At 48.0% G+C, this 18,139-nt stretch overlaps 1 protein-coding gene across 1 annotated transcript in view; it reads left to right on the forward strand.

The window, feature by feature from the left end:
• Nucleotides 1-4,935: 4,935 nt before the first annotated feature.
• The window catches only part of ccbe1 (collagen and calcium binding EGF domains 1), a 22,574-nt gene continuing 9,370 nt past the window's right edge, over nucleotides 4,936-18,139 (forward strand). The window contains exons 1-2 of the mRNA XM_068706795.1: nucleotides 4,936-5,136; nucleotides 5,239-5,319. Coding sequence (XP_068562896.1) covers nucleotides 5,033-5,136; nucleotides 5,239-5,319 — 185 coding nt within the window. The 5' untranslated portion in view covers nucleotides 4,936-5,032. The remainder of the gene's footprint in view (nucleotides 5,137-5,238; nucleotides 5,320-18,139) is intronic.

Raw genomic sequence — 18,139 nt, forward strand, 5'->3', positions numbered from 1 at the left:
TCAGCAACGTCCACTTCACTCTTAATGGGTTTGCTAACTTGTTTTTGCTGCACACACACACACACACACACACACACACACACACACACACACACACACTTTGTCAAAGAGGGTGGTCGAAACAGACCAACACATTCCTTTATCAATGAGTATCTGGATATGGGAGGAGGAAGACGAGGAAGGATGAATTCAAGGAGGGACCAAGTGTGTGTGTGTGTGTGTGTGTGTGTGTGTGTGTGTGTGTGTGTGTGTGTGCATGTGTGTCAGGGGCAGTAAAAATGAGCCAGGAGATCCAGAGGAGGTGGAGAGACATAATGGCAGGGAGGGGCAGTGAAATGTGTCCGTCCCAAGGACACATTTCACTGAGGCTGATTTATCGATCGCAGTGACATGTACTGTACTGGAAGTGAAGTACAACCTCACCGCTATTGTTACACTGTTCTTGTGTATTAATCGACGGGGGGGGGGGGCTTACAATCGGCTTAGTCCAGATTTTGATTGTTTCCACAGAGAATCTATAAGATTGAATTTGTAGGATTATAAGACATATAAATAAATACATGCATACTGTGCAACAGCATTTTTGGATGAGTTATTGAAGATACTGTTATACGGACAATCATCATGTTTGTCATCCTCCTCGTATCCATGTCGCTCTTCCAGAAGTGTGTGTGTGTGTGTGTGTGTGTGTGTGTGTGTGTGTGTGTGTGTGTGTGTGTGTGTGTGTGTGTGTGTGTGTGTGTGTGTGTGCGTGGGCATGCACGCATACAGCGGCTGAAAAGCAAGACTTCCTGACACATCACATTACACCTTGTGTGAGTCACCGGTAACCCTTTGAGCAGCTGGTGTGTTTGCAGGGAGCGGTAGAGTCTCGGTGACGCTCTCCCTGAGACGACGGGGAGGAGGCTCTGCCTTGACCTGCTCCTCTGCTGGAGCAGTGAGAGCTCAGGGACGGCGGCTGTGCAGCCTGTGAATGTTGTTTTAAGACTGAAATGTGTGAACCTATCCTCTAAGACCACATGCAGACTCCTCTACCCGAACACTCAATCATGTCCCGTGCAGCAAAAGCATCTTTAAACATATGAATACATATTCCTATGATGTTCCAGCCCAACCAACACACCCACATGTCTCCTTCTTACCTTTTCACAACTTAATGCATTCTCTTCTACTCCCATTCATCCAGTCTTTTGGTGAGTTATGAATCACATCTTTGTATCCTCCCCGGCTGCATCGTTGGTCTATTTCTGATTCAACAAGCAAAATGAATAATGGTCTATTACCATGGCGGAGAGGCAGAATAGAGTAAAACGTGAGACCACCAAGATTACTAACAGTGAAGCGTCTGACCGTCAAAGTCACCAAGAGCTCCACACGGCCTGGAGATCAGACACCCGGCAAAATGTATTCATGATTTAATATATACATCTATATATATATATATATATATATATCTATATATATATAGATGTATATATAAAGGAATCGTGCTGAGATGTAAACTAGTGAAGTAGATGTTTAGTAAAGAGAACTCTAGAGAAGCAGATATCATAGAGGTAGTGTGAGACTAAAGCTGCAGCGACTAGGTAACAGTTTGCATCAGAAGCTTGTGGGAGGCAGAGTGACCTTGAGACTAAAGAAGTCTCTGTGAACAGGAAGTCACAGGTTTGATTCTCGCGTATTAACCCTTCAACACGCTGAGGGATTCGTCTCCACTTGTGTCCAATGAGACGTATTGTTCACGAGTACGTGAGCGCGTCTGAGAGGCAGCCTGTTCACGTTTCTGGTGAGCTCAAACTTGCTGTGGCGCTCTCCCGCTCGGTCTGGGCATGTGCAGAGAGGCACTGCAGTGCTGCACTGTGAAGAGAGAGGCAGACAGAGAGAGGGGAGTTTTGCTATCCCATATGTTGAGAGCGTTTAGAGGATAAGAGGTGTGTGTGTGTGTGTGTGCGTGCGTGCGTGCGTGCGTGCGTGCGTGCGCGTGCGTTTGTGTGTGTGTGTGTGTGTGTGTGTGTGTGTGTGTGTGTGTGTGTGTAGTCCACTGCTGCAGCCCCGCAGTGTGAAGCATCCGTTAAGCACCAGAAGTTGGATGCTGATGTCAATGTGGGGGACTTTAAAAGGCGCTGAACAGGTTTCTCTCAGCTCCTGCTCTCACTGGACAGCTCGTCAGTGAGCTGGAGCTTCTTTCTTCTCAGGTGTTGTCTTGTCAAACCACCAAACCAAGTCCATGTGGTGCAATGCAGCCCTTAAACCATCACATGTTGGCTTAGAAGTGTAGTTCTGCTCCACCTTTCTCCAGTTCAAACCGTTACAGCCTCCTGCAGAACTGTCAAGGACAGCTCCTCAATCAAGGGGAACCAGGTCCGTCACAGACACTGTCAGTCTTTTGTTTGTTCCCACATAAACTCTTCCAACTGTGTCCTTTCTCCCCGGATCGCCTGTCTTCGCTCTGATTTCATTTCCGGTCCATTTGTGCTCTTCGTGGTGTTATGGATTCTGTCCCCGTCGAAGCAGCAAGGCTAGAATAAGAGTTTTACCTACAGTCCACCTGTGCTCCAAACAACCGCTCCTGGTCAGGAGAGAAACCCAGCTCAGACTAACAAGACTGACGGTGATTTGGTGAAACAGTGAAACAGGAAATACACGGTGAGATAATCTCAAAAGGTAAGTTCGGAATGCGGCAACTAGACGAACACAAACAGAGAGAGAGGACCGATTAAAGCAAGGATGCCAAAAGTCACGTCAGACCAGCTTTAACTAAACTCAGAAACACAATGAAAGCAGTTTATTACATCAGCAGACTAAAGGGCAGACATGCTTCCTTTGTTGCTCTGCATTGTTTTCTGGAAATTGATGACAAGGCGAAAGAGTCACAGACGATGATTTAATATGTGGAAGGATGTTCACATCACAGTGAGGTCACTGGCCCTGTGGCTTTGATTCAGGATCAGGCTGCACCGCTGATTGGCTGCTGGTGCTGCTGCAGACGCGACGGTCCTCTGCCTCTCGCTGCTGCCGAGGCGTCAGAACAGGTGGAACATGAACGGCACGGCGTGTGCACCTCGGAGTCGTGACGCACCCTGGCATTTCTAAAAAAGCTGTCATCCATTTTGTGGGCAACGATGACGATGGTGGCGATAGAGGGGCGGGGGTGGGATCTCTTGGTTGAAAGGGCCATCAAGTGGCCGGAAGTTGAACTGCACCGTCAGGCGGCCGGTGGAGCCGGAGAGGCTCTGTTGTAATGAACCCACTGCTTTCCCTCGGACTGAAGAGGTCGTGCCTGAGCGGGTCCTTTGAGGCAGACTCAAGGTGCTGGTTCTCTGCTCGGTGATGCTGTTAAAGGCACGGTTCCCTTTCAATTGAAGAACCACCATGATTGTAATGGGAACTATTGTAGAGGATCCACCTGAATAGACATTCTGACTAAAGTTAAATCACACCTGACTGACCCCACAGAGCTCATATAGTGGCTGTAAGCGACACCGCCGGCCTCTTGTTTCACCAGGAGATATCTCTTACCGGCTCCTCAGCGGCACCGCGATCCAAACTCCCTGTATCCAGCTCTGCATCCCTGACACTCTGAGGACCTCTCTGGGTTCTCTGGACGGCGTCTGTGCTCAGACCGGGCCTGCTGGTGGAGGTCCGGGTCTGAAGCACCGTTCATGTATCAGAGTATCTGAACTGTGTGCTTCTTTTTCTCATACATGGTGTTGATACTTCTTGTATTAGAGCCATTTAAAGGTGTATTATTGCTCCTTTACTGAAGCAGAGCAGCTGAATACTTCTTCCATGATCAGTTCTTCTTTGAATTGTAGAAGTTCCTCAGAGGTTTTGGTTTAATGCTTGACTTTTAATGTTTAGACGTAATAATAAAACCATATATTTTAAATATTTGTCCTGCAACATGTTATTCTAGACGCTCAACTCTTTCACCAGCTGTTTTGTGACGACGGCTGATATTTTGCAGCATAAATCCAGAGCGCTGCCACTCAAACACAGACACTAAGCTGCTTTGTTTGTGTAGAAGCTACAGAGAAGACGGCCGCTGGTCTGGGTGAATATGAGTGAATAACAACACGTTCTCTTTGACTGTTTAGTTCTGCTTGTTGACATAATGATAACAGTTTATTCTGTGTTTGTTCAGCTGAGAAAACAAACCAAAAAAAAAGCATAATATTGTCATAACTTCATGTGTTTAAAATGCATCAGATCCGATTCAGTAAATGTCATTTAGATTATGAATGGAACGCTCCAGTAATCTGGTTTTGCTCTTTCATGAAGTTTGCTGAGACTCTTTTCACATTCTGTATTCTGCTGAATGTGACCCGCCTCTTCTTCATATGTCATGAAATCATGATGAATCCATTCATGCATAACGTGTGCTTACTTCAAATAGAGGTTCAATACATGAAGTACTGACATGTATGTGTGCTGCTGATGATGATGATGATGATGATGATGATGATGAACTCATCCCTCTTATTAAATCCCTCATTAAGCAGCAGCCATTTCACAAAACAGCCACGCGGTGGCAGCAAAGACGCAGACGTCATGACGCACATAGAGCGCGCTCTCCTGAAACGTGTGCGTGCGAATGCGTGTGTGTGTGTGTGTGTGTGTGTGTGTGTGTGTGTGTGTGTGTGTGCGCGAATACGTGTGTGTATTTGTGTGCGTGTGTGTGTGTGTGTGTGTGTGTGTGTGTGTGTGTGTGTGTGTGTGTGTGTGTGTGTGTGTGTGCGCGTCCTGAGATGCTCATGCGCTCGCGCCTGTGCGGGGTGACGGATGGGGTAAACAGGGGAAAGTTAGCATTATGCTAACTTTAGCCGCCGTAGTGACAGTTCATAACTACTCAGAAGAGAGAGAGAGGGAGAGAGGGAGAGAGAGGGGGAGAGAGGGAGAGAGAGACAGAGAGAGGGGGGGAGAGGGGGAGGGTCTGTGCGTTCGGGCTCCACCGCTTCAGTCGGAGCAGTGAGGTGGAGGTAGTCGCCAGCGCGCGTTCCTGTCAGCAGCTACAGGTGACCGGACCGATGAGATGACACCAACGCTCCACAGGAGTCCTCTTCTGCTCGCCGTCTCCTGCATGTACTTCTCGGGAGGGTTGCTGTGGTCCTACCAAGAAGAGGACGCCAGACCCGGGTAACTGCGGGACACGAGGAGCCACAGAACCGCACGAGGAACTCTTCTTACATGAGAGGAAGAGACAACCGTGGTAAACCCTGACCTGTTCTTGTTTCACAGTGAAGAGTGCTCCGAGAACAAGGTGTCCACCACAGAGTACCCCTGCATGAAGGCCACCGGAGACGTGACGACGTGCTACAGGTACGACTGATGCATGTGTTCATTCTGATTAAACGGAGTTATGATCACGTGAAAGTACCGAGCTGCGGTCCAGTGCGTTTTGATTTATTTTTTTTAATGTTGTTTGAACGGTTTAATAGTGAGTTGAAACTCCCATCACGTGTCGCACTGCATGGATCACTACATGCTGTCACCTGAGGCTGCTAGACCTCCTCCTCCTGATGACGTCATGACTCTCCTGTCAGTCAGATGAGTTGTTAAAATGTCCATCACTCCAGATGTTACAAAGCTCCATAGACATGAGTAGATCTTCCTCTTGATCCTCTCTTTGTAGTGTGAGTTTAGGTGAGCGTTGTGCTCTGACTCTGGCTTTAGTTGTTGCTCCTCAGACGTTGAGGACGCAGCGTCAACGGATCAACGAGTCAGAACCTAGTCTGTGTTCATAGGGCCCACCTTCAACCAGAACACTGAATATTCAGACGTCTTTTCATTCACGCTGCTGCAGGATAAGTTTAGTTCACGACTACAGAGTTTGTCTTCGTGACGCGTAGGAGCTGGAAGCTGATCCTTTATTGAAGGAGTTAAAGCAGACCCACCGGGCTCCTTTGAGATGCATTCATTAAACGTGTCCTCCGACTAGTCCCTCCAAATGTCCCCTTTGAGAGGCTCCGTCTCTGCTGGCTGTAGCACTCAGTGACATCCTGACATCCCGTTTGATCCCAAACACATTCTCCACATGATTCAGCTGCTTTGTGGTTATTGGCTGCAGCCACAGCTGTTTATTTAAGGAAGAAGAAGAAGAAGAAGACGTGTTCCGGCCCTCGACAGGTTAATGAAGAAGTCTCCTCCTGGTGTCAAAGATCCAGATTAATCACCTCAGTTTCGATAAGATGAATGTGGAATTTGCGTCATTCACCACCAGCGCAATTTGCGCCTTGGCGTGACTCTGAGCCGCAGTTCAAAGAGAAGCGTGGTTTAAGTTGGCAGGCCTCTGCTGCCGGAGAACAACACGGCATTCACTATAGACTCTGGAGCATCGCAGTGTCTGCACACCCCGGAACATTCAGTCACCGCGCTTCTCCTCCTGACATGCGTTGTGTTCCTGTAGAAGCTGCTGCTCGTGCACTCAGGTGTGCGATCGCAGGTCGATGGCCAGAAAGCCCCACGGGACTCACCTTCAATGTAGCCTTTATTCTCTCTGCAGACGTCAGAGCAGCTCCAGTCTGTGTGAGACTGAAGCTTCCTCACGGGGTGAAGCGGCTTCATTCATGTCGTCTTCATCCTGGAGTTAGAACATTCACGTCTCACCAGGTCACAAAGTCATGTGGGGTGAACTGAAGGTCAATAAAGGCCCAACATTGTTGCCTTTCATTTATCAAGAACACCGCAAGCTTTCTGGTTTTCACATTTTGTTTTCTGGACGGAGTAAACAAAGAAGATGTAAGCCGTCCGTGAATGAGCTTCAGAGCTGGGTTCTGTTGCTCTTGGACCGAGCCAGGCGGGCCGTCGACCTCCGTTTCCTAGTGTTCGCGATACGCAAAGATGATCAGCTGCCGGCGTCGTACCGAACAGAAGACGTCTGACTCTCTGCAAGAAAGCAAACGAGCGGATTCCAAAAAAAACGATGTTCAGAGGCGTTGAGATCCACGTCTTCTGTGTGGGTTCTAGTGGGGAGGTTCTAGTAGTAGGTTCTAGTTCTTCAGCAGCCCCCCCCTGTGACTGTGGCACCGTCAAACACTCGTCAGAGGAGACGCCAGAGACCCAGACAGCATCCGTCACAGGACAGGAGGAGGACCAGAGCCTCATTCTTCCTGGGGTTCTGTACGTTCAGGCTCTAAATGACACGCTTGTATTTGCAGTTTTACAAGGCGTAGGTTAAATACGCTCGGCTCAAAATAAGAGGTTCTGCAGAGTTTCTGTTCCAGAAGTTGCACTTCAATCACTTCTTTTTGCAGCAGCACCAGTGCTTCACTAAAAGCCCAATGAGTGTTTGATTAAAATGATTCGCTGTGTGACATGTAGTGTTAACCGGGGGTCACTGCTGGTCCTGTTTCTGTTGTTGTTCTTTTGTTAGCTTAGCTTCATTGCTGGTCATGTGACTCCTTCTCTTTATAGTCACAGCTGCTGAGAACACAAACCGGTCACTTCCTGTGTCCTCGGCTGGACGACTGCGCCGAGCTTAAGACCCAGAGGAGGTTTATCTGAGTCCGTGCTGCAGGTTTCAGGGCCTTCCAGGTTTCACTCGGTAGTTATCAGCTAACTTCATAAGTTTATTTACGGTAGTTTATTCAGAATGTCCTCAAGAGTCACGCGACGTCTCTGACGATCCAGCATGAGAGCCAGGCTCCCCGTCACAGGATGGAGGCACGTTAATAATCCTCGTTTGTAGCCGTGGTTACGTCGGCTCCATGTTTTGTGTAGATGATGTCGGCCTCACCGACCCGCTGAAGGAGATGCTCCTCTGGACAGTAAGCAGAAGGAGGTGAGAGTCTCTCTGCTCCTGGTTGATGTTTGGCATTTGTAGTGCTAAGTGCTTCACTGGCTTCTCTCCGTCCTCCTCTCCTCTGGAATCCAGTATGGAAACGGTAGATAACATTTCTTCTTCCCCCCCTGTGAGACATGATGATGGTGGTGGTGGTGATGGTGGTGGTGATGGTGGTGGTGGTGGTGGTGGTGGTGGTGCTGCTGCTCGTGCTCTTGGCTGATCCAAACAGCATTGTTTGTGTCTCGTAAACAGAGTTTATTCAGAGGTGTTTGTTTTCCTCATTACTCCTGTTCTGACTGAACCACAGAGACTCCAGCGGACCAGGAGTTTGTAAGAAGAACTCGGGTTGATTCTCCGTTGATTTATATTGTGACTCTCAGACAGTTTGATTATTCACCTTGGCTACAAAGCTTTGAGTCTCTCTTGTTTCCTTTTTAGTTTTCAAATCTGGTTTTCGCATCAAATTTAAAATGTATTCTGCACCTTTTGGAATAATCCTCTCAGCTGGACTCCTGCTCCTTCTCCCAAACCAAACAGCTTTCAACACCAGACGAACACTCGTGACTGTTCTTCTGCCCTCCGTCCCTCCAGTGATCACAGAAGAAGGAGTTCTCGACACCACTCTAAATATTCCTCCTGCTAGAATGAGTCTAGATTTCACGGACAATAAGAACTGTAGCATCTTTCAGGAGGACATGTAGCTCAGTCTAGCTCCAGATGTTCCAGTGTCACGTATGTCTGATGTCAACGTGTCCATGGGCCCACGTCCTCTGCTGTCATGGAGTTATTAGAGAGTTTAAAGGCTGCTCATACTGCGTGATTTAGTCACTGAGGACAGAGAATATTCCAGAATGGAAGAATAAAAAACCCACTTCTGGAAAACTGATGATTGCGCCCGAGGGAGACGGAGAATACGAGCTCATTTAGAAAGACTCTCCGGCGTTTGACGTCTCTTTTATTTCTCGGCTGCCTCGTGAGCTGCTGGAGGAGCAGTCAGAGGACTTGATCAGTGGTCTTGTCTTGTCTTGTCTTCTTGTTTTTGTACAGGAATAAAAAAAAGAGAAGAGCAGCACAGTTCATGTCAAAAGATTTTGGCAGATAACTCTCAACCAGTAATTCACTTTCTGCTGTAAACAGTGTGTCAGTGGTTTCTACCAAACACACAGAGGCTCGCTGCCAAAGCAGGAACCGTTTAGAGTCATTCAAACCAAATCTTCAACACATTCGTATGAAACTGAAAATCATTTTTCGGAATGGCAACACGATAAGCTGTTAGTTCAGAAGACAAACACGCACCACGATGATGTAAATAGTGTGAGGAAGGAGCGTGGAAGCGGGCCAAGCTGTTTCTCAACAGGCCCGTAGAGTTTACTGGAATCCAGCTCGGTAGATGCAGAGTGAGATAACGGCGCCGAACATCGCGCCAGTCAGACGTGCCTGAAACGACACGCGGTGCCTGCTGCTCTGTTCCCTCCAACCAGAGAGAAGGTCGGAGCCGCTGCTATCATCTACGCAGTGAAGCGCGTTTCCTCTGCGCTGACGAACCGACACAGACTATAAGATGAGATCGATGTAACCCACATCCCACATCCCACATCCCCGAAGTGATGCATGGTCTCCTGTCAGAGGACGGACGTCGGCATCTGTTTCCTATCACTGTTCAGAGAGAATGAGTAGCCTGTCGACCGTCGACGGCTGTGTCACAGAGGGTCAAAGAGCTGACGAAGAGGCCTGTGGTATTCCTCTGTAATGACGGCTCGGATCTAAACGGCACCGAATGATCCTAGTCGGCCTGGTTATTAAATACAGAAACGCGTGCAGTTAGGTTCTTTCTTATTCTTGTTGTTTTCTTTGGTCGACTCGTAGACGTGCCGGTCGTGTGGACCGGCCTGAGGACGGCGCTGAGAGCAGAATGAACTGAGCTCAGCGTCGGAGAGGGAGTTCACTTCTTCCATTTCAACAAGTCCCCAAAATGTGTTGCAACTTGCGCTCCAGAGCGACACATGGGCGGGGAAGTGTTTTCTGATCTGGCGCCATTTTTCGGCGGGACGACGGCGTTCGTCTGCGCCTTCCCCAAAAAATCATTACAAATGAAACTTCTTTAAACCCGATGACTCTGAGCTGGGTTTGGGTTTCTTAGAAATGAAAACGGCTTGATCAGAGTTCATTAACTCATTAAGATACATTAAGATGAGACACAGTACAAATTGAACATTTTAATTTTCGCCTCAAATAAAAAGCAATTTTTTTTGTTTTTAGAAATGATGTAGATCCAAGCTTTAAAGCTCTCCCAGATCATAGAACGATATGTAGAGAGTCTCTAAACTAATTTTTACTTTGATAAAGTGAAGCATTTATAAGTTAGAGAGGATCTAGTACAGAGATGTACAGCCGGGTTCTGGTGTGCATTACTTGATTGTTTGGTCATTATTTCTCATTCATCAGTTATTTTTACCAATAAAAGCTTTTAGATGTTCCTGTTTCAACAGCGTTGTTTTTTATTTATGAGTATCACTTGTTTTTCCCAGAATGCCTGAGCTCCAACACATCAATCATTGATAACTTTAGTCTGTTAACTTGTCCCATAGAAATATCATTGATGATGATGATGATGATGATGATGATGATGATGATGATGATTGATTGATAGCACATGCGCCTTGGAGCCAGCCATTGTTGTGCGTCACTTTTCACGGTGCCACACTTTGCACCACATCATGAATAACGTCGTTATTGGTCGTGAGTAACTTCTGCAGGTCCTGTCATGGATTCACTGTGTTGTCTGACATTCATCGTTCATCTTTGAGCCTGTAGGGAGTGATTAAAAGCATGCACTTATTGCTTCATTGTAGCTGTTTTAAGGGATGAATCCCCTTCCTGCTCCTTCACAGCACTGAGGGAGAGGGAGCTGTGCAGTGAAGGAGCAGTGATCACAGGCGGAGCAGGGGAGGACATGTTGGTGCTCAGGAGCATTCCTCAGTGACGGATGTACATCCTCTCCATCTCCTCTCTTGTGTCTCTGCTGCGTTGCACTTCATGAATTCAAGCGGTGCGATACATAAACAGTAGGTGTTCATGAATGTGCTTTTGGATTCATGTTTATTTGACCATTTAAAAACAGATATGATCCCACATCACTACACTTCTCTTACAGAGAAGACATCTCTCTTCTTTCTTCCTTCATCTCTTTGTGTCATTTTTCTTTCTTTGAATAATTAGAAACGCATATTTCTTTTCCAATTCGAATCAAACATTGAAACATGTTCAGTATTGCTGACGGAGAGTAAAGTGATCTGTCATCTGTTTTCATTCGGAAGAAGAACCTAATGTGAAACATGTCTTCACTGGAAGGACTCTCTTCCTTTAGAACGTCTCCTGAAGACTTGTTCAGTCCGAACGGTTTGACGACTGTTGTTCAGATGACTTTGACCTGTTGCTCAGAGAGCACATTCTGCAGCACTGTGTAGCAGTGAACCAGTGGTGAACCAGTGGTGTGGAGGACAGGCTGTAAATGGAGACGGATGTCCTCAAAGCCATGGACAGGGTGAGGGGTGAGCTGGAAATCTACTGTAAATGGAAATGAGGACTAAATGTGAACATATATATACAACTACAAGCATCCATTTAACCTCTTTGCACCTATAGTGTAATTCTGAATCAGAGTAGTTTCATATGGTAAAAGTACATGAACAATTTAAGGAATTAGCATCTGTGTTGATGTATGAATGACTGCTGGCGTTCACACATTTTATTATTCTCTAATGTTCCGACTTTAAATATCATTTTAAGTACATGCTGAATGGTATTAGATCCTAAACCACATTTATTACAAGACGTCTGTCTGGTGAGCTTTGACTCAACGTTTTTCCCTCTTTAACTCATGGAGCAACTATTTTATTCTGACATTTTGGTTTCTTAAAATCACACTCCTTGTTTCCTTTGGCTCCTTCGCCCATCTGGTCCCCTCCGTGGAGGACTGTAGCGTGGGGGACTGTAGTGTGGAGGGCTGTAGTGTGGTGGACTGTAGTGTGGTGGACTGTAGCGTGGGGGACTGTAGCGTGGAGGGCTGTAGCGTGGGGGACTGTAGCGTGGAGGGCTGTAGCGTGGGGGACTGTAGCGTGGAGGGCTGTAGTGTGGTGGACTGTAGCGTGGGGGACTGTAGTGTGGAGGGCTGTAGTGTGGTGGACTGTAGCGTGGGGGACTGTAGCGTGGAGGGCTGTAGCGTGGAGGGCTGTAGCGTGGGGGACTGTAGCGTGGAGGGCTGTAGCGTGGGGGACTGTAGCGTGGAGGGCTGTAGCGTGGTGGACTGTAGCGTGGGGGACTGTAGCGTGGAGGGCTGTAGCATGGAGGACTGAAGCGTGGAGGACTGTAGCGTGGAGGGCTGTAGCGTGGAGGGCTGTAGCGTGGAGGACTGTAGCGTGGAGGACTGTAGCGTGGGGGGCTGTAGCGTGGAGGACTGTAGCGTGGAGAGGACTGTAGCGTGGAGGGCTGTAGCGTGGGGGGCTGTAGCGTGGGGGGCTGTAGCGTGGGGGACTGTAGCGTGGTGGACTGTAGCGTGGAGGGCTGTAGCGTGGAGGGCTGTAGCGTGGAGGACTGTAGCGTGGAGAGGACTGTAGCGTGGGGGGCTGTAGCGTGGGGGGCTGTAGCGTGGGGGGCTGTAGCGTGGAGGACTGTAGCGTGGAGAGGACTGTAGCGTGGAGGGCTGTAGCGTGGAGGACTGTAGCGTGGAGAGGACTGTAGCGTGGGGGGCTGTAGCGTGGAGAGGACTGTAGCGTGGAGAGGGCTGTAGCGTGGTGGAATGTAGCGTGGAGGACTGTAGCGTGGGGGGCTGTAGCGTGGGGGGCTGTAGCGTGGGGGACTGTAGCGTGGGGGACTGTAGCGTGGAGAGGAGTGTAGCGTGGAGGGCTGTAGCGTGGTGGACTGTAGCGTGGTGGACTGTAGCGTGGAGGGCTGTAGCGTGGTGGGCTGTAGCGTGGAGGGCTGTAGCGTGGAGGGCTGTAGCGTGGGGGACTGTAGCGTGGTGGACTGTAGCGTGGTGGACTGTAGCGTGGAGGGCTGTAGCGTGGAGGGCTGTAGCGTGGAGGGCTGTAGCGTGGAGGGCTGTAGCGTGGAGGGCTGTAGCGTGGTGGACTGTAGCGTGGAGGGCTGTAGCGTGGGGGGCTGTAGCGTGGGGGACTGTAGCGTGGTGGACTGTAGCGTGGTGGACTGTAGCGTGGAGGGCTGTAGCGTGGGGGACTGTAGCGTGGAGGGCTGTAGCGTGGGGGACTGTAGCGTGGTCACGCCTCGGTCACGCTGTGGTTTTGCGATGGTTAGGAGATGTGGCGATATGGAAACCGCAGGCTGTGGGTTTTCTGCCTCCGTGACTTTTGCTCTGTGTATTCAACACATTATCACATTCAACAACATTACAATAATATTAGAGCACCGCTCTGCATAACACCAGCATTTGTGCACCTCCTACTGTGAGACAGGATCTTCTGGACAAGTTAATCAGCTAATTGAAAGCAATTGTTTGTGTGTGTGTTTGAACTTCATGTGCCTTTGTATCACAGCACACTGTTGGGCCATGTGTACATGTGTAGCCTTCATTTATTCTCCCATAAGTGAAAGGAATAAACTGCTAATTTATCAGCCCTGAAGGACAGCAGCTAGCCAAAGAAAATGTCCGCCAGCACCAGTGAACACACACACACACACACACACACACACACACACACACACACACACACACACACACACACACACACACACACACACCGGTCCAGCCATGTTAAATTGTAAACAGCTGCACCATTCAATGTTAATAACACATTTTGGAAAAATGGCTTCTTGTTTGGTGGCTTTTGACCGCACAGATGTTGCTCCTTCTTTGAGAGTTTTGCTTGTATTTTGCTGAATTTCAATACTAGTGAGTCAGTAATTTAATTTAATGATATTCACCACTACCATCAGTGTGTGTGTGTGTGTGTGTGTGTGTGTGTGTGTGTGTGTGTGTGTGTGTCCACCTGTCCAGACCGTCTCGTACTGTCCAGACCGTCTCGTACTGTCCACACCGTCTCCTACGGTCGTCTCATACAGCAGTTGTAGATCTACTCGTGTGTCTCCCCTCTTGATGTTTCTCCTCTCTACGTTGAAGAAGGCCGGAGAGGTTTCATTCATAAGGAAACACACATTAGTGAGCGTTTATTTAAAATTATAGTCCGAGTTGGTCGATGTCGGCTAATTCAATCCCTCGACGGAATATTAAGTTTCACTACATGCAAGTATTAAAATAACATGAGAACCACAAAGCCTCAGGTCACACATGTTGCACACCACACATCTCAATGACCTCACTGCCTGTCATAGGAACACATGAACCAGTTAAAGGAGAAATATAATGCAGCATCCAGCTCACATGTAGATATGATAACCTCCAGACGTGACACAACTTATAATAATTACTTCAAATGATCTCTCTAATGTTTTTTCACATCAAGATGAACACTTTGAAGGTGTTAGAAGTTACCGATTGAAGTCCTTTTTTAAGTTGTCTTTGTCTTCTGAGTGTAGGACGAGGCTTCTATCAGATACCTTTCAGTGTTCATGGAGATCCATCGAGGAGCTGTTGAAGATAATTGATCTTCTGGACACCGAGAGGCACCGGTCACTTCACACACGTAGCTTTATGAACCTGAATGTCATCTTTTCTAGCTCCTCAGTAAATAACTATTTTAATAGTCCCTGGAGTGTAGGCTCAGGGACATCAGTGTGTGAAGGAGGTTGCTGATGTCCGGCTCGTGTCCAGTAGAACGGTTTGAGTTAGAAACTGCGCTGTGCATCATTTCCTGAAGTGTCAGCATCACACACACACCTCTGCACCGCGGCTTTGTAACTGAGACTTGATGCGTGACGTAAAAGAAGACAGACTCCGTTCTGGATTACACATTTCATAACGCGTGGCCAGAGTCGGATCTCATTAGTTTTAGTCTGGAGCTCCACTGAGGAAACGCGGCGCAGGAAGCCGCTCGCTCACAACTCCGTTTTATAGCTGACTGCTTGTGTCTCGGCTCCGGCTGTCGGCCAAAGCCCAGCCAGAGGCTGAAGTGCTTTGCAGCAGTAAGTCTGGTTGAAAACCCGGCGGTTTTCTTGGATTACGTTGCCGACGCACAGCAGGAGTGCAGCTCACGGCCAAAGTGTCCGTTAACGGCAGACGGATTGTTAATATGAAGAAAGGTCCTCATTTCAAGTGACCCTGGTTCTGCAGCACAGAAAGTACTTATTGTTTAGTCGCCATGAATAACAGTGATTCTTTGTATTTACGGCTCAGGCAGCCGGGGACGCTTGTTTACTGTGTTTAGATTTGGGACGTTAACGTGGGCTAACTGTTGTGAAACCACACATCTGAGCCACAACACTGGTTCATAGGATGTGCATTTCTATGGAGTGAGCATGCATTCGTTTTAAATCAGCAGTTGAGATGAGATTGCTGCAGTCTGACGGGTGCGATGTCTGAAGCTGGAGCAGCTTGTTGTTCTTCTTATGGTTTAAATAAATGATATTTATCGTGTTCATTACTGTGAGCTTTCAGGGTGCCGGGAGACGGATGTCGTTTCCTTTGGACCTTTCCTCTGTGTCCTATCTTTATGCTAAGCTAAGCTACCCGGCTGCTGCCTGCAGCTTCATATTGAACGTACAGATGTATGAATTGTTCCTTTAATAGACTATAATGAAATACTTTTTCTGTAACAAGCAGCAACGGTTCCATCCACCTTGTGGCTGTGTTGTGTTACTACATGCTCTTTTAACAACTACCAGGCCTTGTGTCACAAGAGAGAAAATGAAAATAAAAGGGCAATAATCTCAAGCAGACCTTTTGAATTAGTGACGTTAAATTGAGCGACGCTTTTGGTTCTGCCCGGCCTGCTTGTTTAGTTCTGAATGGAGGGGCCGTACTGAGGGCTGCTGCTCCAGAGCAGGGTGACCTTCACGGGCCGTGACCGCTGGGTCCAGACAGTCATTAACCAATAGGTGATGTTAATGTACCGTGGTAGTGACCGCTATTTCTCAGGGCAGACGTACAGTATGCTCTTCCCCCGTATCGTGCCTCTAGAACGTGACTTATTGTTACATTTGCATGAGGCTGTCCTCTCAACATCTAGTCTTTTGATGCTGCCCCACCAAGCCTGCATGAAGCTCCTAACAGCTGAGTTCTTCTTGTGTTCCTCTAGTCTTCGCTCTGAGTCGCTCCACTTCCTGCTCTGAGGTTATCGCTCTGCTGCTGCTGCCTCCGACAGACGCAGATCAGCTTTGTGGAAAAATATATTTCTCCAACAAGCGTTTACCTTTTATGGCATCTCCAAACAATCGCCTGCAATTACCCTGTAATTACTGACGGTAATGGGACATGATGCAGCATATGTGAAGCAACAGCAACACATTTAACTGAGGAATGTTGCGTTAAGAACGATGACTAACTTTCATCTATTGAAAGAATGACGGTCGGCAGCGATCCCTGACGGCTGACTCCTCCTCCTTCTTCTAGCTGTAGGACGTTTAGCAGAATAAATAACTTTTTATAAGAGTGTTCTTTCAATTTGGACGTTTTTGGAAAACACAAAGGTCTCCATGAGCTCTGAGGACGTCTCTCTGTGTCCCTGTAAACCTGTTATTCCATGAACAGCGCTGGCAGACGTTACCTGTCCCTCTTAAGACTCTATTTAGTCTATTCTGGAATTGCTTTAACTTTATCTGGTGTTTGTCATGACGACGAGCAGTGTGTGCTCACAGACATCCAACTCACTTTGACATGCTGGAGATGACATAATGTGACGCTAACGTCTGAACCAGGAGGCTGGACAGAGAGCACCTTGTTGTTCATGTGTTCATATTACGCTGTGGTGAAACTGAAACTGCAGAGAGGGAGTGTGTGTGTGTGTGTGTGTGTGTGTGTGTGTGTGTGTGTGTGTGTGTGTGTGTGTGTGTGTGTGTGTGTGTGTCTAAGCCTAACTGTTCATGTAAAACTACCAGCAGTTGATCTGGTTTATCCAGGATGACTTGATTGTTTGGACATTTGGAGACTAGTCCTTCGTTGACAGAACACTGAGGAGTCCGTATGTCTGCTGTGATGAACGGTCGTCTTGTGGATCACTCTACGGTGCTCTGGTGTTGGATGTGACTCCAGTGAGGAGGCTTCATCTGGATGAGCTGCTGCATGTCTTTGAGTTATCGTTGATGAGGAGACGTCTGATTCAACAGATGGTCGTGTCTTTTGATGCATGTTCTGCACAACAGTCCATTGCCTAATCCTCATACCAAATGCTTGGCAGTGTGAACAGCAGCCTCCTTGTCCTGTAATAAACCTTGTGTCTCATAAGTCCCAATATTTATGTCAAGCGCACTTCTGTGTTTATTGAGCTGGAATACTTACCAGCTAAGAGACATCATGTGGTCTCTAACATGTCCAAACCTAGTGAAACCTGTAAATCACTCCTTTCACAGTGATTGAATCATTAGTTGATGTGTGTGTTTCTTCTTAATCCAGCGTGACCAGGCTGATAGAGATGCGTGTCGAGGTCGTGTCCTCTCCACTCCGACAAACGTCTTCTGGAGTGGAATGCAGACGTGTTGTCCTCCATCGCTGCTAGACAAACAAGCCTCCACCGAGCAGCCTGCATGTGTTGTCTCACAGCTGTGTGTGTGTGTGTGTGTGTGTGTGTGTGTGTGTGTGTGTGTGATATCCTCAGAACATGCTGGGATGTGATGAAGAGGGCCTCTCTCTCATGCGATGGTTTGTGTGTCCACTTTCATTCACACGTCTGTGTGAGTCAAAGTGACGAAGCCGGGCCGGGCCGGTCCACCGTGTTGGTTCAGGGGAGGTCCACTGTTTGTAAGGTAATCAGAGCGCTTGTGGTTCAACACCGGGTTCCTGAGGTCAGACTAATCTGAGTCTGGATTTCAGGCCCCTGAACAAAGATCTGCATCACTGGCAACATGAAATGACCTCCTCGATGGAAAAAAGGCACAGGTGGCAAAACAAAGTGTGTGTGTGTGTGTGTGTGTGTGTGTGTGTGTGTGTGTGTTGGGATATCTCCCCCCCCTCTTGTTCTCTCCCTCATGAATATGAATGAAATCCACACGTGTTTTTGATTTGTTTCCTGATTTGCATATCGTACTGAGCCTCGACCACGTCTGCTCAGGTTGTGTTCTTATCCGTCGTAGTGACTCGTCTTCTTGACGCGTGCTGAAGATGATGAAGAGCTTCATGTCTTCATCATGTGGACGGGGGTTCATTCTGTTAGATCTCGTGCTCTCTGACCGTCCCCTGGTGCGTCTCTGTGGACGGGGGTTCAGGTCTGAGCGGGTTCTGCTGTTTAG

This window comes from Cebidichthys violaceus, unplaced genomic scaffold, assembly GCF_023349555.1.
Source record: "Cebidichthys violaceus isolate CVI_PGR_0920_01 unplaced genomic scaffold, fCebVio1.0.p SCAF_12, whole genome shotgun sequence".
NCBI lineage: Eukaryota > Metazoa > Chordata > Actinopteri > Perciformes > Stichaeidae > Cebidichthys > Cebidichthys violaceus.